We start from the raw sequence: 21,387 nt of genomic DNA on the forward strand, positions 1-21,387 counted from the left end.
TGTGCTTAAGTAAGTAGTTGTGCGGTAATGGAAGCTTATGTCATTAATTTTTAAAAATACTAATTTATGTGTATGAGCTTTTGCCTGCACGTATGTATGTGGACCACATTCTTGCTTGGAGGCGGTGCAAGTCAGAAAAGGACATCAAATCCCTTGGAACTGGAGTTACAGATGGTTGTGAGCCATCATGTGGGCCATGGGAACTGAACCTGGGTCCTCTGAACCAGTGAGCCATTTCTCCAGCATTTTTTAATTGTTAAAAAGTTATGTATGTGTGTTTCTTTGTGCCTGAGTGCCTGTGCTCCATGTATGCACAGAGCTAGAGGAGGCCAGAGGAGGGGATTGGATCTGCTGTAACTGGGGTTACAGATGGTTGTGAGCTTTCATGTGGGTGCTGGGAATCATACCCAGGTCCTCTGGAAGAGCAGCCAGTGTTCTTAACCAGCCCCCTCTTTTATTCTTTTAAGTATTTACTTATTATTTTATGTGTATGGGTGTTTTGCATGCATTTATGTATGTGTACCACATGTGTGCAAATGCCCTGAGGCCAGAAGAGGTTGTCGGTTCTCTGGAACTGGAGTCACATATGGTTGTTAGCTGCCATGTGGGTGCAAGGAACCAAACCCTGGTTTTCTTTTTTTTTTTTTAATTTTTTTTTCTGTCATCAGCTTGATACAGTACACATTCTTATCCCAATAGTGAAATGTTTCACTGATGCTTGCCCAGTGATTGAGTGAAACCAAAACTTATAAGCCACAGTCATCCTAGGGTCCCCCCTGCTATGTAGCCACCCTGGTTCTGTGGGTTGCAGTCTGATTGTTCTTTGCTTTATGTCTAGTGTCCACTTATAAGTGAGCACATACCATGTTTGTCCTTCTGGGTCTGGTTTACCTCACTCAGGGTGATATTTTCTAGTTCCATCCATTTGCCTACAAATTTCATGCTGTCATTGTTTTTCTCTGCTGAGTAGTATTCCATTGTGTAGATGTACCACATTTTCTTAATCCATTCTTCAGTTGACGGGCATCTAGGTTGTTCCCAGGTTCTGGCTATTACGAATAATGCTGCTATGAACATAGTTGAGCATGTATCTTTGTGGTATGATTGAGCATTCCTTGGGTATATGCTCAACAGTGGTATGGCTGGGTCTTGAGGTAGATCGATTCCCAATTTTCTGAGAAACTGCCATACTAATTTCCACAGTAAACCCTGGTTCTCTATAAGAGGAGTAAGTGCTCTTCACTGCTGAGCCACCTCTCCAGACACTCATTCTTTTAGTCTTAAAATCAGCATTCTGCCGGGCGGTGGTGGCGCATGCCTTTAGTCCCAGCACTCAGGAGGCAGAGGCAGGTGGATCTCTGTGAGTTCCAGGCCATCCTGGGCTACAGAGTGAGTTCCAGGACAGGCTCCAAAGCTACACAGAGAAACCTTGTCTCGAAAAACTAAAAAAAAAAAAAAAAACAGCATTCTATGTGATTTAAGAAAGTATTATTCTAGCCAGGTGGTGGTGGTACACACCTTTAATCCCAGCACTTGGGAGGTAGACAGGTGGATCTCTGAGTTTGAGGCCAGCCTGGTCTACAGAGTGGGTTCCAGAACAACCAGCCAGAGCTGTTAGAGAAACCCTGTCTTGAAAAACAAAGACAAATATATATATATATATATATATATATATATATATATATATATATATATATATATATATATATATAACAAATATGCTGACCTTGTTACTCCTTAAAGGGGTTTCAAGTAAGTAAATAAGCCAACATTCTAAGTGCAGGAAAAACGTACCCTAAGGTTACGTCACCCTGACATCTGAGCTGTAAACAAATGAAACATTTGGTCCTCAACGGGTCAATACTATGTACTTATTTACTTTGAAGCCTGCACCATCAAACTCTCCCTTAAATTTAAGGTGTTGTTGAGTATGACATTTCTTCAGGAGAGTGAGTTCATAACGTAGATGGAATTCTGTAAGATACGCATGCTAAGTGTCCAATCTTTTAAATTTAAATTTCATACCTATAACAAGAGAACAAAAAGTGTGTATTTAGGACTTGATATCCCTTGCCAAGTTCTTTTCTATACTTCTCAAGATCATTAGGTTACTGACTCTGAAAAGTGATGTAATCTGGTAGTAACCTCATAATTTAAATCAAGGCATTTGCATAAAATAAATAAGGGCAGGGGCTTCAAGAGGGCTCAGCAGATAAAGGAAGCCAAGGCTGAGGGACTAAGTTAGAAACACCTCAGGATTCCTAAGGTAGGAGAAAACAGACTTCCCCAAATTTATCCCCTAATCTAGACACACACTCACACACACTAAGTAAATTAATGAACGTAAAGACATGGGGTTGGGATGTAGATCAGTTGGGTAGACTGATGGCCTAATGCTCACAAAGCCCTGGGTTTGATCTCCAACATCCCAGGAAACAGACATAGTGGCATTCATCTGTGACCCCAGCATGTGGGAGGGGGTGGCAGGAGAGTCAGAAGTTCAAGGTCATCCTGAGCTACAGAGAGTTCTAGGTGTGAACTAGAATTCCTAAAAAGGCTGTGTGTTGGGTGCTCATGTTTAATCCTAGCATTACAGGCAGATCTCATTCAGCATTCAAGGCTTGCCTGGTCTACACAGTAAGTTCCAGGACAGCCAGGGCTATGTAGACAAATCCTGTCTCAAAAAACAAACAAACAAAAAAAATAGATTCCCTGAAATCTACTTAAATAAACTGTGTCTTCAAAGACTCCCCATCTAGCCGGGCAGTGGTGGCACAAGCCTTTAATCCCAGCACTTGGGAGGCAGAGCCAGGCGTATCTCTGTGAGTTCGAGGCCAGTCTGGGTTACAATATTGAGTTCCAGGAAAGGCACAAAGCTACACAAAGAAACCCTGTCTCGAAAAACCAAAAGAAAAAAAAAAAGACTCCCCATCTGTATTGGAATGTTGGTTGGCTTGGCTTGATCTTGTTCAAATCTTGTGCAGGAATATTAGTCCTAGGGATTAAACTCCTGTCATTGTGCTTGGTGACAAGTACCTTTGCCCCCTGAGCACTCTCTCTAGTCTATGACTAGCATTTAAAAAATTTTTTTGGTCAGGCAGTGGTGGCGCACGCTTTTAGTCCCAGCACTTGAGGCAGGCAGATCTCTGAGAGTTCGAGGCCAGCCTGGTTTAGAGAGTGAGTTCCAGGACAGGCTCCAAAGCTACACAGAGAAACTCTGTCTCGAAAACAAACAAAGAGGTAGACTTGGTACGTAACCTAAGACGGCTTTGAACTCACTAGTCAGCTCTGTTATTGGGGGCTAGAAGAACATTTAGGATGGAGTTTCAGAGAGACAGGAGGTTGAGCCCCAGGATGAAACAGTGCCAAGTACAAGGGAGAGGCAAAACCAGTCACAGACAAAGCTGGAGACCCGGAGATTCAGGGAACTAAGACGGGGGGTGGGGGTGGGGTGGGGGTTAGTTCTTTGATTTGAGAGGTTTGAGGCTAGCTTGGGCAACAGAGCAGACTCCATCTATTAAAAAAAAGAAGAAGAAGAAGGAGGAGGAGGAGGAGGAGGAGGAGGAGGAGGAGGAGGAGGAGGAGAAGAAGAAGAAGAAGAAGAAGAAGAAGAAGAAGAAGAAGAAGGAGAAGAAGAAGAAGAAGGAGAAGAAGAAGGCAGTGGTTGGGAAAGGGACAAGAGCAAAGGAAAATCAAGGAAATGGTAGCTGGATGCATCCATAACCCAGCAAAGCAGAGGCAAGGATTCTCACCAAAGGCAAAGCCAGACAGAACAGGAGTGTGAGCTCCCACACTCACTGATTTCCTCTCCCCCACGACCCCCAGCCCCAGACAGGGGTTCTTCGTGCAGCCTTCACTGTCCTGGAATTTGACCTGGAATTCAGAGATCTCCCTGCCTCTGCCGCCCACTCCCCCTGCCCCCCTCAGTGCTGGGATTGAAGGTGTGTGCCACCACCCCCTGGTACATTTACTTTATTTGAGATACATTCACTTTCATTTATGTGTACACATATGGGTGTGTATGTGAGACTCAGAGGACAACCTTTACCATGTGGGTTCTGGAGGGTGAACCCAGGTTGACAGGCTTGGCAGCAAGCACTCATCCCCCTACTGAGTGACCTCGCTGGCCCTTAATGGCAGATCTGTTACCCCTGGGGCTTGTCTAAGAAGAGAGATGAGAAGCAATTGAAACCTTCAGGAGAATACATTCATTCAGTGCTTTCTCTATACTCCTCAAGCTGAGAGGTGGGAGGTAGTCATGAAATGCCCAGATGCCGGTGATTGAGTCTTTGGAAAGGGTCTCGCATCATTAAAGAAAGAACTGAAGAATCACGGCTCTTCCTGGGCCACCAGGGCCACCAGCGCTGCCTGCACCTCCTCTGCCTGAGTTTGGGGCAGCAGACAGTCCTGAATGAGGGCCACCGCAGCTGCCTCGGTCAAGCTGTCGAAGTCCTGGGATGTTTTAACCGGCAGGTGGCCAGCCAGCTCACAGAGCGCAACGTTGAAAGCCCCGCTTTCCTTAATTCCGAAGCTGGACTTCCGGGCCCACAGAATGACTCGGATCCCAGTGAGGCCCGAGGAAGAGGATGCCTGCCCAGGCGGAGCTCCCCGGGTCACAAATAAGTTATGTGCAATCTCGTGGTCACTCAGATAGTCAGTGGCCCGGCATACCCTGCTAATCAAGGCTTCCAAGTCAGGCCCTGGCCCATTAGCGTAAAAGAGGAAGCCAGGAGCTGGGAGCGACTGCAGCAGATGTATACAGCCCTTTGGATCCAGAGGTGTGCTTGGGGCGCCCTCCACAGGCAGTGGGTGGGCCAGGTAGTAGCCATGCAGGTGCAGGTGGTTCACAGAGGCCAAAGCCCCCAGGCTGTTGAAGCCTACTCTGAAGCCTGGGTGAAAGCTCAGGAACACAGCTTCAAGTCCGGCCCGCAGCACCCCGGGCAGCAGGCGCTGGGGGAGCCCACGAGCAGGCTCAGGCACCAGCAGCACATGGCCCCACTCCAGGGGGCTGACGTTGATCACCACAAGGATGTCCTCTTGCTTTGGGGCAGCTGGGCCGTTAGGCTCCCGTTGCAAACGGAAAAGGACTTCTCCGGGTCGGATTTTATTGAAGTTAAACTGTTGAGGGTCAAACTCCTGCCTTACACTTCTGATTTTCTGAGGGCGCCTCCTCTGTACTCCTCGCTCTATATTCAGCTGAGCTACAAACCCCACGGAACCAGGGAGGATTTGGGTCTGCAGGTCTTCTAGGCGGTATCGAAACAGGCCCAGTTCCACTCGCTGTATCCACGCAGAGCAGAGGGCAGAGTCGAAGCGGGACCGTGGCAGTTTGTCCAGGGTGCTGGGTGCATTCCTTGGCCACTGAATTCCCTTCCCTACGAGGTCCTTCTGTCCATAAACAAAGTCTGGGATGTCTCGTCCCTCCCAGTCCTCAGGGTTTGGAGGGAGCAGATAGGAAGTTTCCTGTGAATCATGTGGAACAGCCATGAAGGCCACCTGAAACAATCAGAGATGAAGAGTGCATAAGTACAGAGAGCAGCCCATTTCCAGAGGTCTGCACAATCACCGCGCAGCCCAGAGATGATGATGATGATGATGATGATGATGATGATGATGATGATTTATTGGGTTTTTGAGACGGTTTCTCTGTGTAGCCCTGGCTGTCCTGGAACTCTCTCTGTAACCTAGGCTGGCCTGGAACTTGCAGATCCATCTGCCTCTGCCTCCCGAGTGTTGGGATCAAAGGCGCAGCACCATAGCCCAGCCAGAGATTATTTTTGAATCATCTTTTTCTTCTAGTTATAAAACTGATAGGAATCTGTTGACATGCCTCAGAAAACTGAAGAAGTCAAGGATTTGCTGCTCACAGGCAAAAGGATGCCAAGTCAGTCAGCTCAGGAAGAGGGAAAGGTGCAGTTCAAGGTTTGATGCTGCAGGATTCCAGCCTGGTCATCATAGACAAGGAGAAGACAGAGGGGCTGAAGCTGTCCCTTCCCCCTGGTTTGGAAGCAAAGGAGCTAAAATGAACCGAACCCCTCATTTGGACTGCATTAAAAATCCTGAAAAAGCCGGGCGGTGGTGGCGCACGCCTTTAATCCCAGCACTCGGGAGGCAGAGCCAGGTGGATCTCTGTGAGTTCGAGGCCAGCCTGGGCTACCAAGTGAGTCCCAGGAAAGGCGCAAAGCTACACAGAGAAACCCTGTCTCGAAAAACCAAAAAAAAAAAAAAAAAAAAAAAAAAAAAAAAAATCCTGAAAAAAACAAAGAAAATAAAAAATAAAAGTAAGAGATAATATGTGCCCTTGATAAAATATTTAGAAAACATAGACATTGTTCATAATTCCATCATCTGCAAATGAGGGTGTTTTTACTGAATTAAAAACATAGCCAGGCATAGTGGTGCACGCCTTCAATCCCAGCCCTTGGGAGGCAGAGGCGGATCTGTGAACAGCCCCCCCCCCCCCCCCCCCCACTGGTAAAGCACCAGCCTTGCAAATGTGAAGAACTGAGTTTGAATCCCCAGCAGCCAAGTATAGTTGAGCGTGCTACATGGCTGTAATTCTAGTGTTCCTGCCCTGAGACAGAAGGTGGAGACCAACACCCAAAGTTGTCCTATGACCTCTACATGTGTGGCAGGTGCACGCACACACACACACACACACATACACATACACACACACACACACACACACTGTACACAAACACCAAATAAACTCAACACTCGGTGTGTGTGTATGTGTATATATGTATACACACACATAATTTAAATTTTTTGAGGGCTAGGGGTGTAGCCCTGTAGTTGCATTTTTCTTTGGGCTACCAGCTCACAAATAATGACATGGAGACATAATTATGAAAGATTGGCCGTAGTTTAGGTTTGTCCCCCTAGCTCTTTTTTTTTTTTTTTAAGATTCATTTATTTATTATGTATACAGTGTTCTCTTTGCATGTATGCCTGCAGGCCAGAGAGGGAGCCAGACTTCATTACAGACGGTTGTGAGCCACCATATGGGTGCTGGGAATTGAACTCAGAACCTCTGGAAGAACAGCCGGTGCTCTTAACCTCTGAGCCATCTCTCCAGCCCCCCCCCCCCCCCAGCTCTTATAACATAAATTAACCCATTTATTTTAATCTTTGTTCTGTCGGGTGGCTTGTTACCTCATCTCTCCATACTGCTCTTGGTGCTTCCTCCAAGTCTGGCTGGTGCTTCCACCTCTTCTCAGTTCTCTCTTTGCCTTGAAGGCAAATGCCTATCCCTCCTGCCTAGCTATTGGTCGTCAGCTTTTATGACACCAATCACAGCAATTTATTTTCACACAGTGTACAAATATCCCACAACATAGCTCACTCAGGTGGTAGACTATCTGCCTAGCCTTGGGTTTGATCCCTGGGACTGAATAATCTGGGTGTGATAGCTCATGCCTGTGATGGGAGGTGAAGACAGGCAGATCAGAAGTTCAGCATTGACCTCACAGTAAATCTGAGGCCAGCCTGAGTTACATTTGTGGTGATGCACACCTGTGACCCCAGCATTTGTGAGGCTGTCAGGACCAACTCTATGTCCAAAAAAGCCTACACAGTGAGAATCTGCATGCTAATCCCAACGGCAAGAATAAAACCACTACCATAATTTGAACCAAATTTGAAGCAAGCTTGATTTTTATTGGGGTGCACCCGAGAGCTGACCAGCGACTGCTTCCCAAGTTGGTTTAAATAGAGCAGCCCTGAATCCACCTCATGGGCCCCTTTTAAGGAGTAAAATCACTAAGCCGGGCTGTGGTGGCGCACGCCTTTAATCCCAGCACTCGGGAGGCAGAGCCAGGCGGATCTCTGTGAGTTCGAGGCCAGCCTGGGCTACCAAGTAAGTTCCAGGAAAGGCGCAAAGCTACACAGAGAAACCCTGTCTCGAAAAACCAAAAAAAAAAAAAAAAAAAAAAAAAAAAAAAAAAATCACTAGTAGTAGTTTTACAGAAAGGAGACAATGGGGCAATAAGGAAATTAAAAAAAAAAAAGAAAAGAAAAGAAAACTTTAAAAAACCATCATGCTGGGCGGTGGTGGCACACGCCTTTAATCCCAGCACTCGGGAGGCAGAGGCAGGCAGATCTCTGTGAGTTCGAGGCCAGCCTGGGCTACCAAGTGAGCTCCAGGAAAGGCGCAAAGCTACACAGAGAAACCCTGTCTCGAAAAACCAAAAACAAAAAAACCAAAAAAACAAAAACAAAACCATCAGATGATCACTTACCGTGTGATTAGGAGGGGTCAGAGAGTTAGGGAGGGTCAGGGTCAGGGTCTAATGAATCAAGGTCATGGGTTGGGGAAGGTCAGGTTCCAGGAAACGAGCTACTCAACTCACACAGTAAATAGAAACTCGTTTTTGAAAATACAGCATAGGGCTGGAGAGATGGCTCAGCGGTTAAGAGCACTGGCTGTTCTTCCAGAGGTCCTGAGTTCAATTCCCAGCACCCACATGGTGGCTCACAACCTTTCCTAATGAGTTCTGGTGCCCTCTTCTGGCCTGCAAGCATGCATGTAGGCAGAACACTGTATACATAATAAATAAATGAATCTTAAAAAAAAAAAAAAGAAAATACAGCATAATGGCTCCTGCCTTCAAAACGGAGTCAGGCAGGTTCCTCTTGCAGGAGAGAAAGAAAGAGCGGAAGATAGAGAGGGAGGGAGGGAGGGAGACAGAGAGAGACTGCTTCAGTCTAAGTCTGTTCTCCCTCATCTTTGCTGGTCCACACATTCACACTGGCAAACCAGAAGAAAGTACACAAACAAAATGATACATAGAAGTCAACCTAAGGTGGTGTAGAACATTATTTTGTGTGTTACTTTTGTTATGTTACATTTGTTTAACTCTGTGAAGCTGTGTTACTGTGCCTGTGTAAAACACCTGACTGTCTAATAAAGAACAGAACCACCAATAGGAAAGAGAAATAGGTGGGGCTGGCAGGCAGAGAGGATAAATGAAAAAAGAAGTAGCCAAAGACGGAGGAGGACTTCAGGAGCCAGCCACCCAGCCAGACGTGGAGAAAGAAGGACAGAAAAGGTATACAGAAATAGAGAAAGGTAAAAGCCCCAAGGCAAAAGACAGATGGGGATAATTTAAAGTTAAGGAAAGCTGGCTAGAAACCAGCCAAGCTAAGGTCGAGCATTTATAATAAAGAATAAGCCTCCATGTGTGATTTATCTGGGAGCTGGGTGGCTGGTCCCCAGTACCATCACCATCTCGATTAAGGTCTTTAAAGAGAGAAGTAAAGTAATACAAAAAAGAATAAACCATGTAGAAACAGGAAATACACAGGAAGCCTGGACCCTGTATGTTACTGTGTTGATTTTGAATTTTTTGATTGTTGAGAAGCAAAAGACAGTTGCTAGGAGACATGGAATTGTGAACCGGACTGCTAAATTGAACAAATCTAGATACTTTAGGACTGCCTTAACTTTAAAAAAGTAAAAAAATATATTTGTCAAATGGAAGTAAAAACGCTTTGGAGTTTTGTTCCCACAGGAGATGAGAGGTTGTGGATTCCTTCAGGGTTAATAGGGATCAGGTCTGATCAGGTGAGACCTCCTGAATCTTGACAGGTTGAAGCACGAATCCTAATTGGTCTTAAACAAAACCTGGAGCCAGATGTTGGGGTAAATGCTGAAAGATCAGAGACAAAGGAACAAGCCACAGCCATCTCTCACCTCACCGACTCCTCAGTCGAAAAAGACTGACTCCTGTCTCCTCCCACCTTACAGTCCTTTTTCAACCCAGCCATATCACTTCTTATCTCAGCCTCCCTAGTGCTGGGATTAAAGGCATGTGTGCCTCCCAAGTACTGGGAACAAAAGTATGAGATTCCAAGTGCTGGGATTAAAGGTATGTGCCACCACTGCTTGGCCTCTATGGCTAACTAGTGGTTTAGCTCTGCATTCTGATCTCCAGGCAAGCTTTATTTGTTAAAGCACAAACAAAATATCACCTCAACAGGTGATATCTATCAGCAAAGGTTACTGCTGGTCTTCCCAGGACTTGGCCATTATCTTAAATTTTCTCAGAGACCCCTAAAAAAGACACCTTTACCCACAGACAGCACAAAGCAGTTTGGAGAACATGACGTCCACATTTCCAAGAGGGTGTGGGGGGCTTTTGGTTATTTGGTAGGTTATGGATGTTTGTTATCATTTAGGAGAATATAGTATATTGATACAAATTTAAAGTTATTTTGTTATACTGTATATATGTTTCTACTTTTGTTTAAAGGACTTTTGTATATTGATACAAATTTAAGGTCATTTTTATTACAACATATTGTATATATGTTTTTCCTCTTGTTTAAGGTATTGTATCTATACAGTTCATTTGAAAATGTAGGGTGAAGTTCTAGTTTTTGAAAGCTATTATTATAAACCTACATAGGACAATCAAGAAACATAGGTCAGTAGTCATTTATAACAATCAAATTTGTAGATATGTTAGGTATGTTTTTTAGGTTAAATAGATATATTTTAGATAGATGGTCTTCAAATACTTCAAAGACCTATAGAATATGGCATTTAAAATGTTTTGTTAAAGTTTTTTTTTATGACAAAGAGACACATCTACTCCTGGCAGCACCGGAGAAGAGGATGGGCATTGAAGAAACCCCTTATGGAGTTTACTTTCATTATGGCAAGATTAGCCACTGGGTAAAGAAACCGGACTTGCCTTTGACTGCTGACAATGTGCTGTGCAGACTGGACATGCAAGACATACAGGAAAAAGACTGATGAACTTTGCCAAAACAAGGCAGGTCAGTCCTTCAAATTTCCTGCTTCATTGAGAAGTTTGCCTGATACTCTAGGCCTGTAGACTGAAGATGGATGCCTCAATGTTGCAGAGGAACTTTGGGTGACTGTCCAGGCAGAAAAATGTCTCTGTTGTTAGGTAATATTACATCCTTCTGGGTCTTTGATGGAGATGAAGACTAGATACAGTTGCAGTTCTTCCTTAATTATGATAGAAAGTAAGTTAGGTATAAAAAACTTTGGATTCACGAGCTGGAGAGATGGCTCAGCAGTTAAGAGCACTGGCTGCTCCTCCAGAGGACCCCGATTTAATTCCCAGCACCGACATAGCAGCTCAAACTGTCTGTAACTCCAGTTCCAGGGGATCTGACACCTTCACACCAATGCACATAAAGTAAATTTGAATAAATTATTAAAAAAAAAACCAAAAAACTTTGGATTCACTAAGATAGAGTAGATAATGCATTATTTTCTCTGAATATGCTAACTATAAATGGACAGACTATTGTAAATTCTAACTTGATAACTGTTTTTGTTGTGTATAGTTTTACTACCTTAAAGTTAAAACCTTTCTTATTTAGACAAAAAGGAAATGTAGAATATTATTTTAAGGTGTGTTACTTTGTTTATGTTGCATTTGTTTAACTCTGTGAAGCTGTGTTACTGTGCCTGTCTAAACAACTGGTGATCTAATAAAAAGCTGAATGGCCAATAGCAAGGCAGGAGAAAGGATAGGCGGGGCTGGCAGGCAGAGAGAATATATAAGGAGAAATTTAGGAGGAAAGAGGAAGGAGCAAGAGAAGGAAGAGGGCAAGGGGCCAGCCACCCAGCCACACAACCAGCAATGGAGTCAGAAGGAAAGATACACAGAAATAGAGAAACGTAAAAGCCCAGAGGCACAAGACAGACAGGTTAATTTAAGAAAAGATGGCAAGAAACAAGGCAAGCTAAAGTCAGGCATTCATAATTAAGAATAAGCCTCTGTGTGTGATTTATTTATTTGGGACCTGGGTGGCAGGCACCCCAAAAGAGTAAAAGAAAATCCAACAACACTACAGTTTAATAAGTATAAAGTCCAGTTTTTCTAAATTAAAATACAAATGGCCAATATTTTAAAGTGTTCATTATCTTTAGCCATCATGGAAACACAAATTAAAATACTCAGGGGGCTGAAGAGATGGTTCAATGGCTAAGAACCCTTGCTGCTCTTCCAGAGGTCAATCCCGAGCACCTACGTGGGGATTTGGCACACTCTTCTGGCCTTTGAGGGCACCGAGCACAAAGGTGATGCACAGACACACACGCAGGTGAAACACCCGTTCACATAAAATTGAAATTTAAACAGAGTGCACCAGAAGCTGAGTACAGTGGTGCACATTCGCAAGCCCAGGACGTGAGAGGTAAAAGTAGGAGAATGAACGATTCCAGGCTAAGGGCTGGAGAGAAAGCTCTATAATTAAGAATGTTCGTTGCTGGGGCTGGAGAGACGGTTTAGTGGTTAAGAGCACTGGCTGCTCTTCCAGGGGACCTTCTGGGTTTGATTCCCAGCAACCACATGGCTGCTCACACTGCCTGTAACTCCAGTTCCAGGGGGTCTGGCACCCTCAAAGACATGCAAGCAAAACACCAATGCACGTAAAAATGAATAAATCTTTTAAAAAGGAAAAAAAAAAGAGTGCTTGTTCCTTAATTGTGAGAATTGGAGTTCCAATCCTAGATCAAATGGCTCACAACTGCTTATAACTCAAGCTCGAAGAGATCCAACATCCTCTGGCTTCCATGGCACCTGCAGGCACATGTATGCAGACACATGTGCAAACTCTCACAGACACACATAGAATAAAACTATAAATTTTTTTTAAAAAATTAAAAATAGCTATAGCTACAATGGCCAGTTCCAGGCCAGCATGAATTATAGGAACCTATCTTAACAAGTCAAAACAAATGGCCTGTCCTCATACAAAAATGATTGCTTTTGGCATTCCCATAGCGTGGTCTGCCCTTTGTGAAGTATTTGTACACAGTGGAAATCACACATGGAAGTAGTGGTAACAGTCATATGCAGATGAACACCTTACTATGCAGGGAAAACTGGTCACTTGGTAGACATTTACCGAGCAAGCGCTATCGCTCAGGTACAGGAGATCATGGGTCTCAGAGCTCCTTACGAGGTTTACAGAGTGGAGGAGAAAGACATTAACCCAACCCTAACTAGAGTTAACGTAAATTGCGAACAGGAGACAATGTGTGGGAGAATACGAGACACTGTGTGTGCAGATCCTAGGAGGCTTGTGCACAGTGGCTGAAATATGGAGAGCCAAGAGGAGGAAGTCTGGTTAGAGAGGGCCAGGACAGGGGCTTCAAACTGTTAGCCATGTCCGTTTTGTAATCCATCCCCATTTGGGCTGTGCAGTGACAAATTCCAAAACGAAAGTAATTTGGTTTCCAGAACTAAAGTAACTTGCTTTTCTAGATTCTTGCCTCCTGTGCCCTATGGTCCTCCAGTAATGGCTGTCGTGAGAAATACTGATTGATCGCCTGACACCTGATTCATCTGATCCTCCAGGCAATGGCCAACTGCAGGCCAAAAGAGGAAGCCTTCCAACCAACCCCCATCCCAACTTTTTCTGCCCCATGACCACCCCCAGACAATGGGCTGGATTCTTAGACTAGAGACTCCATCTCTTGCAGGTTTATGTCATGAATAAAAGACTGCTGTTTTTTATTCCTGAGTCTGTTTCCCTTCTCTCCTCTTACCAAAAAGTAATGCTTCCTTCCTTCCTTCCTATTTATTTATTTTTGTGGTACTGGGGGATCGAAGCTAGGGCCTTAAACATGTTAGACTGAGTTACAGCCTGTTCTGGTTACTTATTCATTCATTCATTCATTTATTGTCAACTTGACACAGACCTAGGCATATCTGGGAAGAGGAAATCTCAGCTGAGGAATTGCCTTTATCAGACTGGCCTGGAGGAAAGTCTGTGCAGCATTTTCTTGACTAATGATGGATGTGGGAGGGCCAGCCCATTGTGGGTGATACTAGTCCTGGGCAAGTGGTCCTGGGTTGACTAAGAAAGCAGTTGGAGCAAGCCAGTAAGCAGTGTTTCTTCATGGCTTCCACTTAAGTTCCTGATTCCAGGGTGATTCCTGGACTATATACTCAGTGATGAAGTGAACCTGAGAGTTGTAAGATGAAACAGACCCTTCCCTGCCCAAGTTGCTGTGGTCATGGTGTCTTATCACAGCAACAGAAACCCTAAGACACATCACTATCCCCTTTTTCATTATTAGTGGTTTTTGTTTTGTTTTGTTTTTTTAAATCTTGAGCTAGGGTTTCACTAGGTTTCCCAGGCTAGCCTTGAACTTGTGATCCTTCTGCTTCAAGCCTCCTAAGCAGCTGAGCTTATAGATCTGTGCCACCCAGTCAAGCCTCCTAAGTAGCTGAGCTTATAGATCTGTGCCACCCAGTCCAACTTATTTAGTAACTTTAAACTAAGACATATATACTCAGGTTTAATAAAGCTCAGAAATTAGAATGAGTGAGTACAATCAAGAATGAATTTGGGGAATGGAAAGATGGCTCAGCGGTTGAGAGCAGTGGCTGCTCTTCCGGAGGACCCGGGTTCAATTCCCAGTGCCCACATGGCAGCTAACAACTGTCTGCAACTCCAAGATCTGACACCCTCACACAGACATACATGCAGGCAAAACACCAATGCACATAAAATAAAAATAAATCATTAAAAAGAATGAATTTATACACTGGAGTCTCGCTGGGGATACAAACCATACTCAATGGCAGGGCCCATGCCCAGCAGTAGATGGCCAACTCAAAACAAACTCAATAGTATTTTGGGAAAATTCCTTTTGTCTCATAATGCTTTGTTTGGGCTTTTTTTTTTTTTTTTATAAAACTTTATTGGTCTTTTCTTTTTTTTTTTTGGTTTTTCGAAACAGGGTTTCTCTGTGTAGCTTTGCGCCTTTCCTGGAACTCGCTTTGGAGACCAGGCTGGCCTCGAACTCACAGAGATCCGCCTGGCTCTGCCTCCCGAGTGCTGGGATTAAAGGCGTGCGCCACCACCGCCCGGCGGTCTTTTTCTTATATACTATAGTTGTGTGTGTGTGTGTGTGTGTGAATCTGTATTAGGTTACTCTAGAGTAGTGATTCTCAACCTGTGGGTCTCGACCCCCTTTGTAGGGGTCCCTTAAGACCATCGGAAAACACCAATATTTACATTACAATTCATAACAGTAGCAAAATTACAGTTATGAAGTAGCAAAAATAATTTTATAGTTGAGGGTTACAACATGAGGAACTGTATTAAAGGGTCAAAGCATTAGGAAGACTGAGAACCACTGCACTAGAGGAACAGAACTGATGACTATATACTAAACGGGGATTTATTAGATTGGTTTACTCGATACGGCCTGGGCAGACAAACAATGCTAGTTGCTCAGTCCACAAGGATGGGTGTCTCAGCAATCCCAATCTGGACGGTTCCTGGAGAGCTGCTGGTCTTTATTTAGTCTCAGTGGGAAGCTGAAGAGGCTGATTCTTACGTCAGCAAATGAATTCCACAGTGGCAATAACAGGAGGGACGAACTTATCAGCAAGCGAAGGCAAACAGGCCCAAAGCAGTTTCCTTCTTCCACTTCCTTTTGTATGGGCTACCACCCGAAGGCACTGTGCGCATGCCCACTTCAAAGAATCTGACCGAAAATCCCTCACAGGAGTGCCCAGCGGTGTTGCCTTCTACTTGACTCCAGACCCAATCAAGCTGACCACTGGCATTAATTCCTCCTCCCAGCAGCTTAGAATCCTCACTTTTTCACGCGTGCAAATTTGTTCATTCGTACATGCATCTGATAATTATTTGAATGTCCTAGAGGTTAAGAGGAGAAAAGAGCAAATAGGTAGACCAACCGCGGGCTCTACAGCTGGAAGCTTGCACTTTGGGTCAAAGGAGGCATGTCGGCTGTGACGATAAAACAGCAGTGGGGATCGGTGGACAGGACCGACCTCTAAACGCCCGAGTCCGGAAACATCACTGAAACTGGATCTATGTTTGTAAAATGGAAGCCTACCTTGTCAACTGTTCCACGAATGGGGAATAACTGCACAACCAGTGAGTCCGAGTAAACAGCTTCAAGAGGTAAAACCCAAGGCACATAAAGGCTAAGCTACTTCTAGAAGAGTCGGCAAGGTGGCGGGGGCTGCAGCTCGTGTTCAGGAAGAGTCTGGGACTGTCCCTCTCGGCAGAGGGGCACCGGATCTCCTCCAGCCCGGGAGCAAATGTGGAAGTTACTCACCTCCTCCCAGGACTGAGGTGTCCAACACCTGCTTCAGACGAGGCGGAGGCATCTCAAGGCTCTGCGCGCAGACGCATCCCGAAACACAGCGAGGGGCGTGGTATTCCGGACGCAGGCGCAGTCTGCACCACGTGCGCGCGGCGCGCCCCGCCCCGCCCACCAGGAGGCGGGGCCATGAGGCCTGGGCCCCGCCCCTGCGCGTCCGGCTCCTCCCCGGGCCCTGCCTCCAGCTCTCCTGGGCCCGCGGGGAGCCGGGAGCTGGCCCGCTGAGCCGTGCCAAGGGTGCCAGGGCACTGTACGCAGGGGCGGGCCCGGGGGCGGAGTCCGGGCAGCGGTTGCTGTGGGGACGGGGCGGGGACGGGGCCCCGAGGACGGAAGTGAGAAAGTTGCCGGAGTCCCGGGGAGAGTTGGCGGAGCTGTGCGCGCACCGCGGCGATGGGAGGCTCGGGCAGTCGCCTGTCCAAGGAGCTGCTGGCCGAGTACCAGGTGCGCGGGGCGCCAGTTCTCGCGGAGCTCGCGTGCGGGCCCGCGCCGGGGAGTAGGGTTCGGGAGCCGGCGGCGGGGCGGCGGGGGCTTGCCGGCGGCTTGCCGACCCTTGTCTGGATTTGCCTTTCAGGACCTGACGTTCCTGACCAAGCAGGAGATCCTCCTGTGAGTGCTCTCCCGACCCCCGCCCTCCACCGCGGGATTGCCAAGGGGGGTTTGGGGGTGCTGTTCTGGTGGGGATCGGACTGGACACCTCTCTTCCGAGGGTGGGGCCGAGTTTCACGGAAATCAAGATCAGCGGGATCCGGAGGCTCGAAGTGCAGGTCTCGCCCGCGCGCGGGCCTTAGCTTTGCACCACGCATACCTCTGTGTATCCAGGAAAAGTTGGGCTGTTTGAGCCCTGCTAGCCTCCTCTTTGCGGAGCTTCCTGCTGTCTTCTGGAACAGCTGTGGCTCTATGCGGACTTTGCCCTCCGGTAAAAACAAGAAGTCTTGAGGAGCCTAGCTCGCTCTTTTCCCAACTTTACTTGTTTAATACAGTAACCGTTAACGTTTACTGAGCCCTTACTCTGCCCAGGAGCAACGGAGTGATTCCCACATTACTTAAATCTTCAGGAGGAGGTTACAGAACAGGAAAACAGGTTCAGAGGGCTCTGGTAACTTGCGTATAAAGCACACTGTAAGTGATCTGATGGCCAGGACGCTTGACCTAGGGAGGTTCCTGGTCTCTTCAATGAGATTCCACTGGGAAAGAGGTGGTAGGTGAGAGAAGGGGGTCCCTGGAGTGAAAGTGACATCGTAGTTTTGCTCTTTTCTCCCTGATGTTTAGGGTCACTTATAGCTCCTTCCCTAACCTCTCCGTTCTTCAGGAATCTTTGAAATTGTTACTGTAATTGTTAGGGTCCAGGAACTTGGGCCACAGGTAGCCCTAACTAGCTAGGCTGGGCTACCTGCCCTCAGTAGGCCAGTTAAAGGGACAGTATTGAAAAGCAGAGAAATTAAACGTATCCAATGTGGCCACACTGGGAAAAAGAACCAAGAAGTCCAGTGACAAGCCCCTCCTTCCAAGTCAGTCTTCATGTCGAGCTGAGGTGAGGTTTGTATTTAAATATAGGGCAGGAGGTATGTGTAACTAAACAGTCTGCTCAAGATGTGGTCTCTCCATCATTGTTTCAGCTCCATTGTCTTAGGAAAGATGATCTGACAAGTTGCTGGAACTGTGTGAAATCTCTTCCTGGTAGACATTTCCTCCTTGGCTGATACCAGGCTTCATCCTTCTCACAATGTGAGATTATGGGGAATTCTAATATCTTGAGGACCACGGATTCTATAGTCTGACAGCCCAAGGGAGAGGCACAGATATCTGTAGAGTATCTTTTTTCCTGCCAGAACAGTTTCAGAGAGTGTCTGACACACATACATTCCATGCATTCCCCCCTCCATAAATACTCACCTTTAGATGGGAGTCCAAGCCTCTGCTACGCTGTGACTTCCCTCTCTGACTGAAGGTTGCCCAGTGACTGAAGTCCTGGTTATGTGACTTAGTCATGTACCCAGGTTACATGGCGTTCAAAATGCAGAATGGGAATGCAGGGAACACAGGGAGACTGAGTGCTCCAAGGCACCAGTAAGTTCCCCTCTCTCTGCCAGAGCCCACAGGCGGTTTTGTGAGTTGCTTCCCCCGGAGCATCGGAGCGTGGAGGAGTCACTGCACACCCGAGTGTCATCCGAGCAGATGCTCAGCCTTCCAGAGCTCAAGGTTCAGTCCTCCGTCCCCTCCATCCTCTACCCCCTCTATCCACCCTGTCTCTGCTACAGTCCCTAACTCTTCCTGCCATTCTGATTGGTTGGAAGCACATGCCACCACACCCTGGGTTTGTTTTGATGACGATGCGTAATTGTTTGTGTGTGGATCTGTACACATGTAAGTGCCAGTGCCTGTGGAGTACAGAAGGCGTTGGATCCCCTAGTGCTGGAGTTACAGTAAGGCAGTTGTGAGCTGCCTGCCTGTCATGGGTGCTAGGAACAGAATTAGGGTCCTCTGCAAGAACAGAGCAGGCTCTTAATCACCGAGTCATCTTGCTTTTTGAGATTTATGTATTTATTTTATGTATATGAGTGTTCTATCTGCATGTATACCTTTACACCAGAAGAGGGTAACAGATCCACTAGAGATGTTGTGAGCCACCATGTGGGTGCTGGGAACTGAACCCAGGGCCTGTGGAAGAGCAGCCAGTACTCTTAACCTCTAAACCATCTCTCCAGCCCTCTCCTCTTTTTAAAAACAGCAGCTCTGGGGATTAAATGCAGGTCTTTATGTTGACATGGCAAGCACCCCACCACTTCTTTTTTCTAATCCAGGTTTTACTACACAGCCTTGACTGGCCTTGAACTTGATTCAACCCTCCTTTCCCTGCCTTCTGAGCACTGGGATTATAGGCATGCATCCCCATGTCCAGCTTACTGTGAATAAGAATAATAGCTATTATTATTATTATTATTATTATTATTATTATTATTATTTTGAGACAGGATCTTATTGTGGAGTCCCAGCTAGCCTGGCTGGAATTCACTATGTAAACCAGGCTATCCTTGAACTCTTAGACTTTGCCTCCTTGGTGCTGGAATTAAAAGACCATAACGCCTGTCTGTTATGAAATTCCTGTTCAAAGAGCCTGTCTCTATAACAAAGTAATTGTTCAATTAAATATATTTAAAAATGACCAGCTTGGTCCAGCCAAGTAGCTTAGAGGATAAAAACACTTGCCTGGTAAGCCTGAGGACCTAAGTTTGACCTCTGGAACCTATGGTAGAGGAGAGTTGACTATGGAAAGTTATCCTTCGACTTCCGTGTGTGGTGGCATGTGCTCATGTGCACACACACACACACACACTTACAATAATCATCGGCTCATCTTGTTGCTTTGCTTAGGATACCTTCCTTTTCCTGCTGTGACTCCAGTTGTGATGAGCCTGAGTTAGACTCCCAGGGAGCATCTCTGCCCCTTCCCTGGCTGGCTTAGTGGTCCCTCCTGAGCCCTCCATGGAGCCTGAACTCCATTTAGTGCCACTACTGTAACCAGCTGCCTCAAGGGAATCAGTTATGGTAGCACATGCCCGTAATCCATCAGTTGGGAGGTAGAGACAGGAGAATCAAGAGACTGAGGCCAGCCTCAGTTATGAGACCCTCCCTCAAGTTTCCGATTGAGTTGGCTGAGTATGTAACCCAGGCAGTGCCCTGTGACATTCACAGAAGGCTTTCTTACCTAGGCCAACCCCTTCAAGGAGCGAATCTGCATGGTCTTCTCCACGTCCCCTACCAGAGACAGCCTGAGCTTCGAGGACTTCCTGGACCTCCTGAGTGTCTTCAGTGACACAGCAACCCCAGACATCAAGTCACACTATGCCTTCCGCATCTTTGGTAAGCACCCAAAGAACTGCTGGAGCCCGCTCCTTCTTACCTAGGCAATGGGGGTTGGGGGTGTGCGTGTGAAACACCTCTTGCGCATGTCTGTATTGCTCCCTGTGTCTGCTGCCTAGACTTTGATGATGATGGAACCCTGGACAGAGAAGACCTGAGTCGGCTTGTGAACTGCCTCACAGGAGAGGGCGAGGACACACGGCTCAGTGCTTCTGAGATGAAGCAGCTTATCGACAATGTGAGCTGACTCTCCTGGCTGGGCCTGAGGGTGCTGGCGGGGAGGGTTGGGGCTGAAGCCTAACACCCGCCCCTCTCCAGATCCTGGAAGAGTCGGACATTGACAGGGATGGAACCATCAATCTTTCCGAGTTCCAGCACGTCATTTCTCGTTCACCAGACTTTGCCAGGTGTGACCGGAGCGCCCCTGCATTCTGAGTACCCATCTACTCTGGGATATTATTACAGGGGTGTTTTAGGTTGTTCTTCCAGACGGGACACACTGGGGACCGAGCCCACTCTATTTTTGTGATTTTGAGCTACAGGTCTCGTGTAGCTGAGACTGACCTTAAACTCCAGCTGCCTGCCTCCCTGGTGCTAGTGTTGCCGTTGCACCCCACCACGCCTAGCCTAAAGGTTGAACTTGTGGTCTCCCTTCCTCTACCTCCTGAGTGCTGGAATGCCTCATTTATGTGGTGCCAAGGATTGAACCCAGAGTTTCAAACATGTTAGGCAAGCAGTCTACTGAGCTACATCTCCAGCCCCTCATATGAGAACCTTAAAACTGTGGTGGTGCAGGTCTGTGACCCCAGCACGTACAAGACAGAACGGCTGCAATCCAAGGCCCGCTTGGTCTGCACAAGGTCAGCTAGAACTTGGTTCAGGAGGACCAAAAGGGAAAAAAAGTCACAGGAGAGAAGTGGGTGTGATTGGTAAGGTCTGCACCACCTTCTCTCAGAAAACCCACTGTGGGCTAGAGTGTAGCTCAGTGGTAGAGTATACATACATGTTTAACCCTGTGTCAGGCCCTGGGTTTGATCCCCAGCACTAAAGCCAACTCACTCCTTCCCCATGCAGCTCCTTTAAGATTGTCCTGTGATGGCTTCTGAGCACCAACATCCTGTCCAAGACCTTTCCACTGCTGAGATGTGGCCAAGGGTAGGCCTGTGGTGTCAGGCCCGGTGGCGGCCCAGCCTGGAGAGGTCACTGCAGAGTCTGGCCCACCGGCGGGGAGGGGGAGGGGGAGGGCCCTCCCCCCCCCTTCTCACTGCTATTCTCATCACGGTTTTTACTAATCGGTAATAAAGGTTTAGAAATGTTCGACTTCCCTGTGTGACACTAGCAGACTTGTACGAGCCGCTGATCACCACCCCTTTGGAGACACTCAAGTACAT

General features: G+C 46.8%; 3 protein-coding genes across 7 annotated transcripts in view; 1 reads left to right on the forward strand and 2 right to left on the reverse strand.

The window, feature by feature from the left end:
* Ttll13 (tubulin tyrosine ligase like 13) overlaps positions 1–16,227 on the reverse strand; it is a 33,189-nt gene extending 16,962 nt beyond the window's left edge. Inside the window, exon 1 of the mRNA XM_052714558.1 lies at positions 16,091–16,227. Coding sequence (XP_052570518.1) covers positions 16,091–16,142 — 52 coding nt within the window. The 5' untranslated portion in view covers positions 16,143–16,227. The remainder of the gene's footprint in view (positions 1–16,090) is intronic.
* Positions 971–16,211, reverse strand: Gdpgp1 (GDP-D-glucose phosphorylase 1). 5 transcript variants are annotated; one of them, XM_052714541.1, is made up of 2 exons: positions 16,091–16,211; positions 971–5,496 (listed from the first exon to the last, which is right to left on the reverse strand). In XM_052714541.1, the coding sequence occupies exon 2, from the start codon at positions 5,485–5,487 to the stop codon at positions 4,330–4,332; it is 1,158 nt and encodes a 385-aa protein (XP_052570501.1). In that variant the 5' UTR covers positions 5,488–5,496; positions 16,091–16,211; the 3' UTR covers positions 971–4,329. The 5 variants fall into 5 exon arrangements, with proteins under 5 accessions (XP_052570501.1, XP_052570502.1, XP_052570506.1 ...); XM_052714542.1 differs by having other exon boundaries at positions 971–6,059; positions 16,091–16,180; XM_052714546.1 differs by lacking the exon at positions 16,091–16,211 and adding an exon at positions 15,866–16,083.
* A 216-nt stretch (positions 16,228–16,443) lies between the features above and the next one.
* On the forward strand, positions 16,444–21,316 carry Cib1 (calcium and integrin binding 1). Its single transcript, XM_052714555.1, has 7 exons — positions 16,444–16,576; positions 16,707–16,741; positions 18,226–18,334; positions 19,846–19,996; positions 20,116–20,234; positions 20,315–20,403; positions 21,071–21,316. The coding sequence occupies exons 1-7, from the start codon at positions 16,526–16,528 to the stop codon at positions 21,090–21,092; spliced, it is 576 nt and encodes a 191-aa protein (XP_052570515.1). The 5' UTR covers positions 16,444–16,525; the 3' UTR covers positions 21,093–21,316.
* Positions 21,317–21,387: the final 71 nt, after the last annotated feature.

Source organism: Peromyscus californicus, unplaced genomic scaffold (assembly GCF_007827085.1).
Source record: "Peromyscus californicus insignis strain IS unplaced genomic scaffold, ASM782708v3 Scaffold_4__1_contigs__length_199733344, whole genome shotgun sequence".
NCBI lineage: Eukaryota > Metazoa > Chordata > Mammalia > Rodentia > Cricetidae > Peromyscus > Peromyscus californicus.

What these genes read in the sequence shown, in the direction of transcription:
- Cib1 (XM_052714555.1), top strand. Translation starts at nt 16,526, where the DNA reads ATGGGAGGCTCGGGCAGTCGCCTGTCCAAGGAGCTGCTGGCCGAGTAC. An exon ending in CTATGCCTTCCGCATCTTTG is followed by an intron (nt 19,997 to 20,115) that starts GTAAGCACCCAA and finishes TCTGCTGCCTAG; the next exon opens with ACTTTGATGATGATGGAACC. An exon ending in CGTTCACCAGACTTTGCCAG is followed by an intron (nt 20,404 to 21,070) that starts GTGTGACCGGAG and finishes TTCCCCATGCAG; the next exon opens with CTCCTTTAAGATTGTCCTGT.
- Gdpgp1 (XM_052714541.1), bottom strand. Translation starts at nt 5,487, where the DNA reads ATGGCTGTTCCACATGATTCACAGGAAACTTCCTATCTGCTCCCTCCA.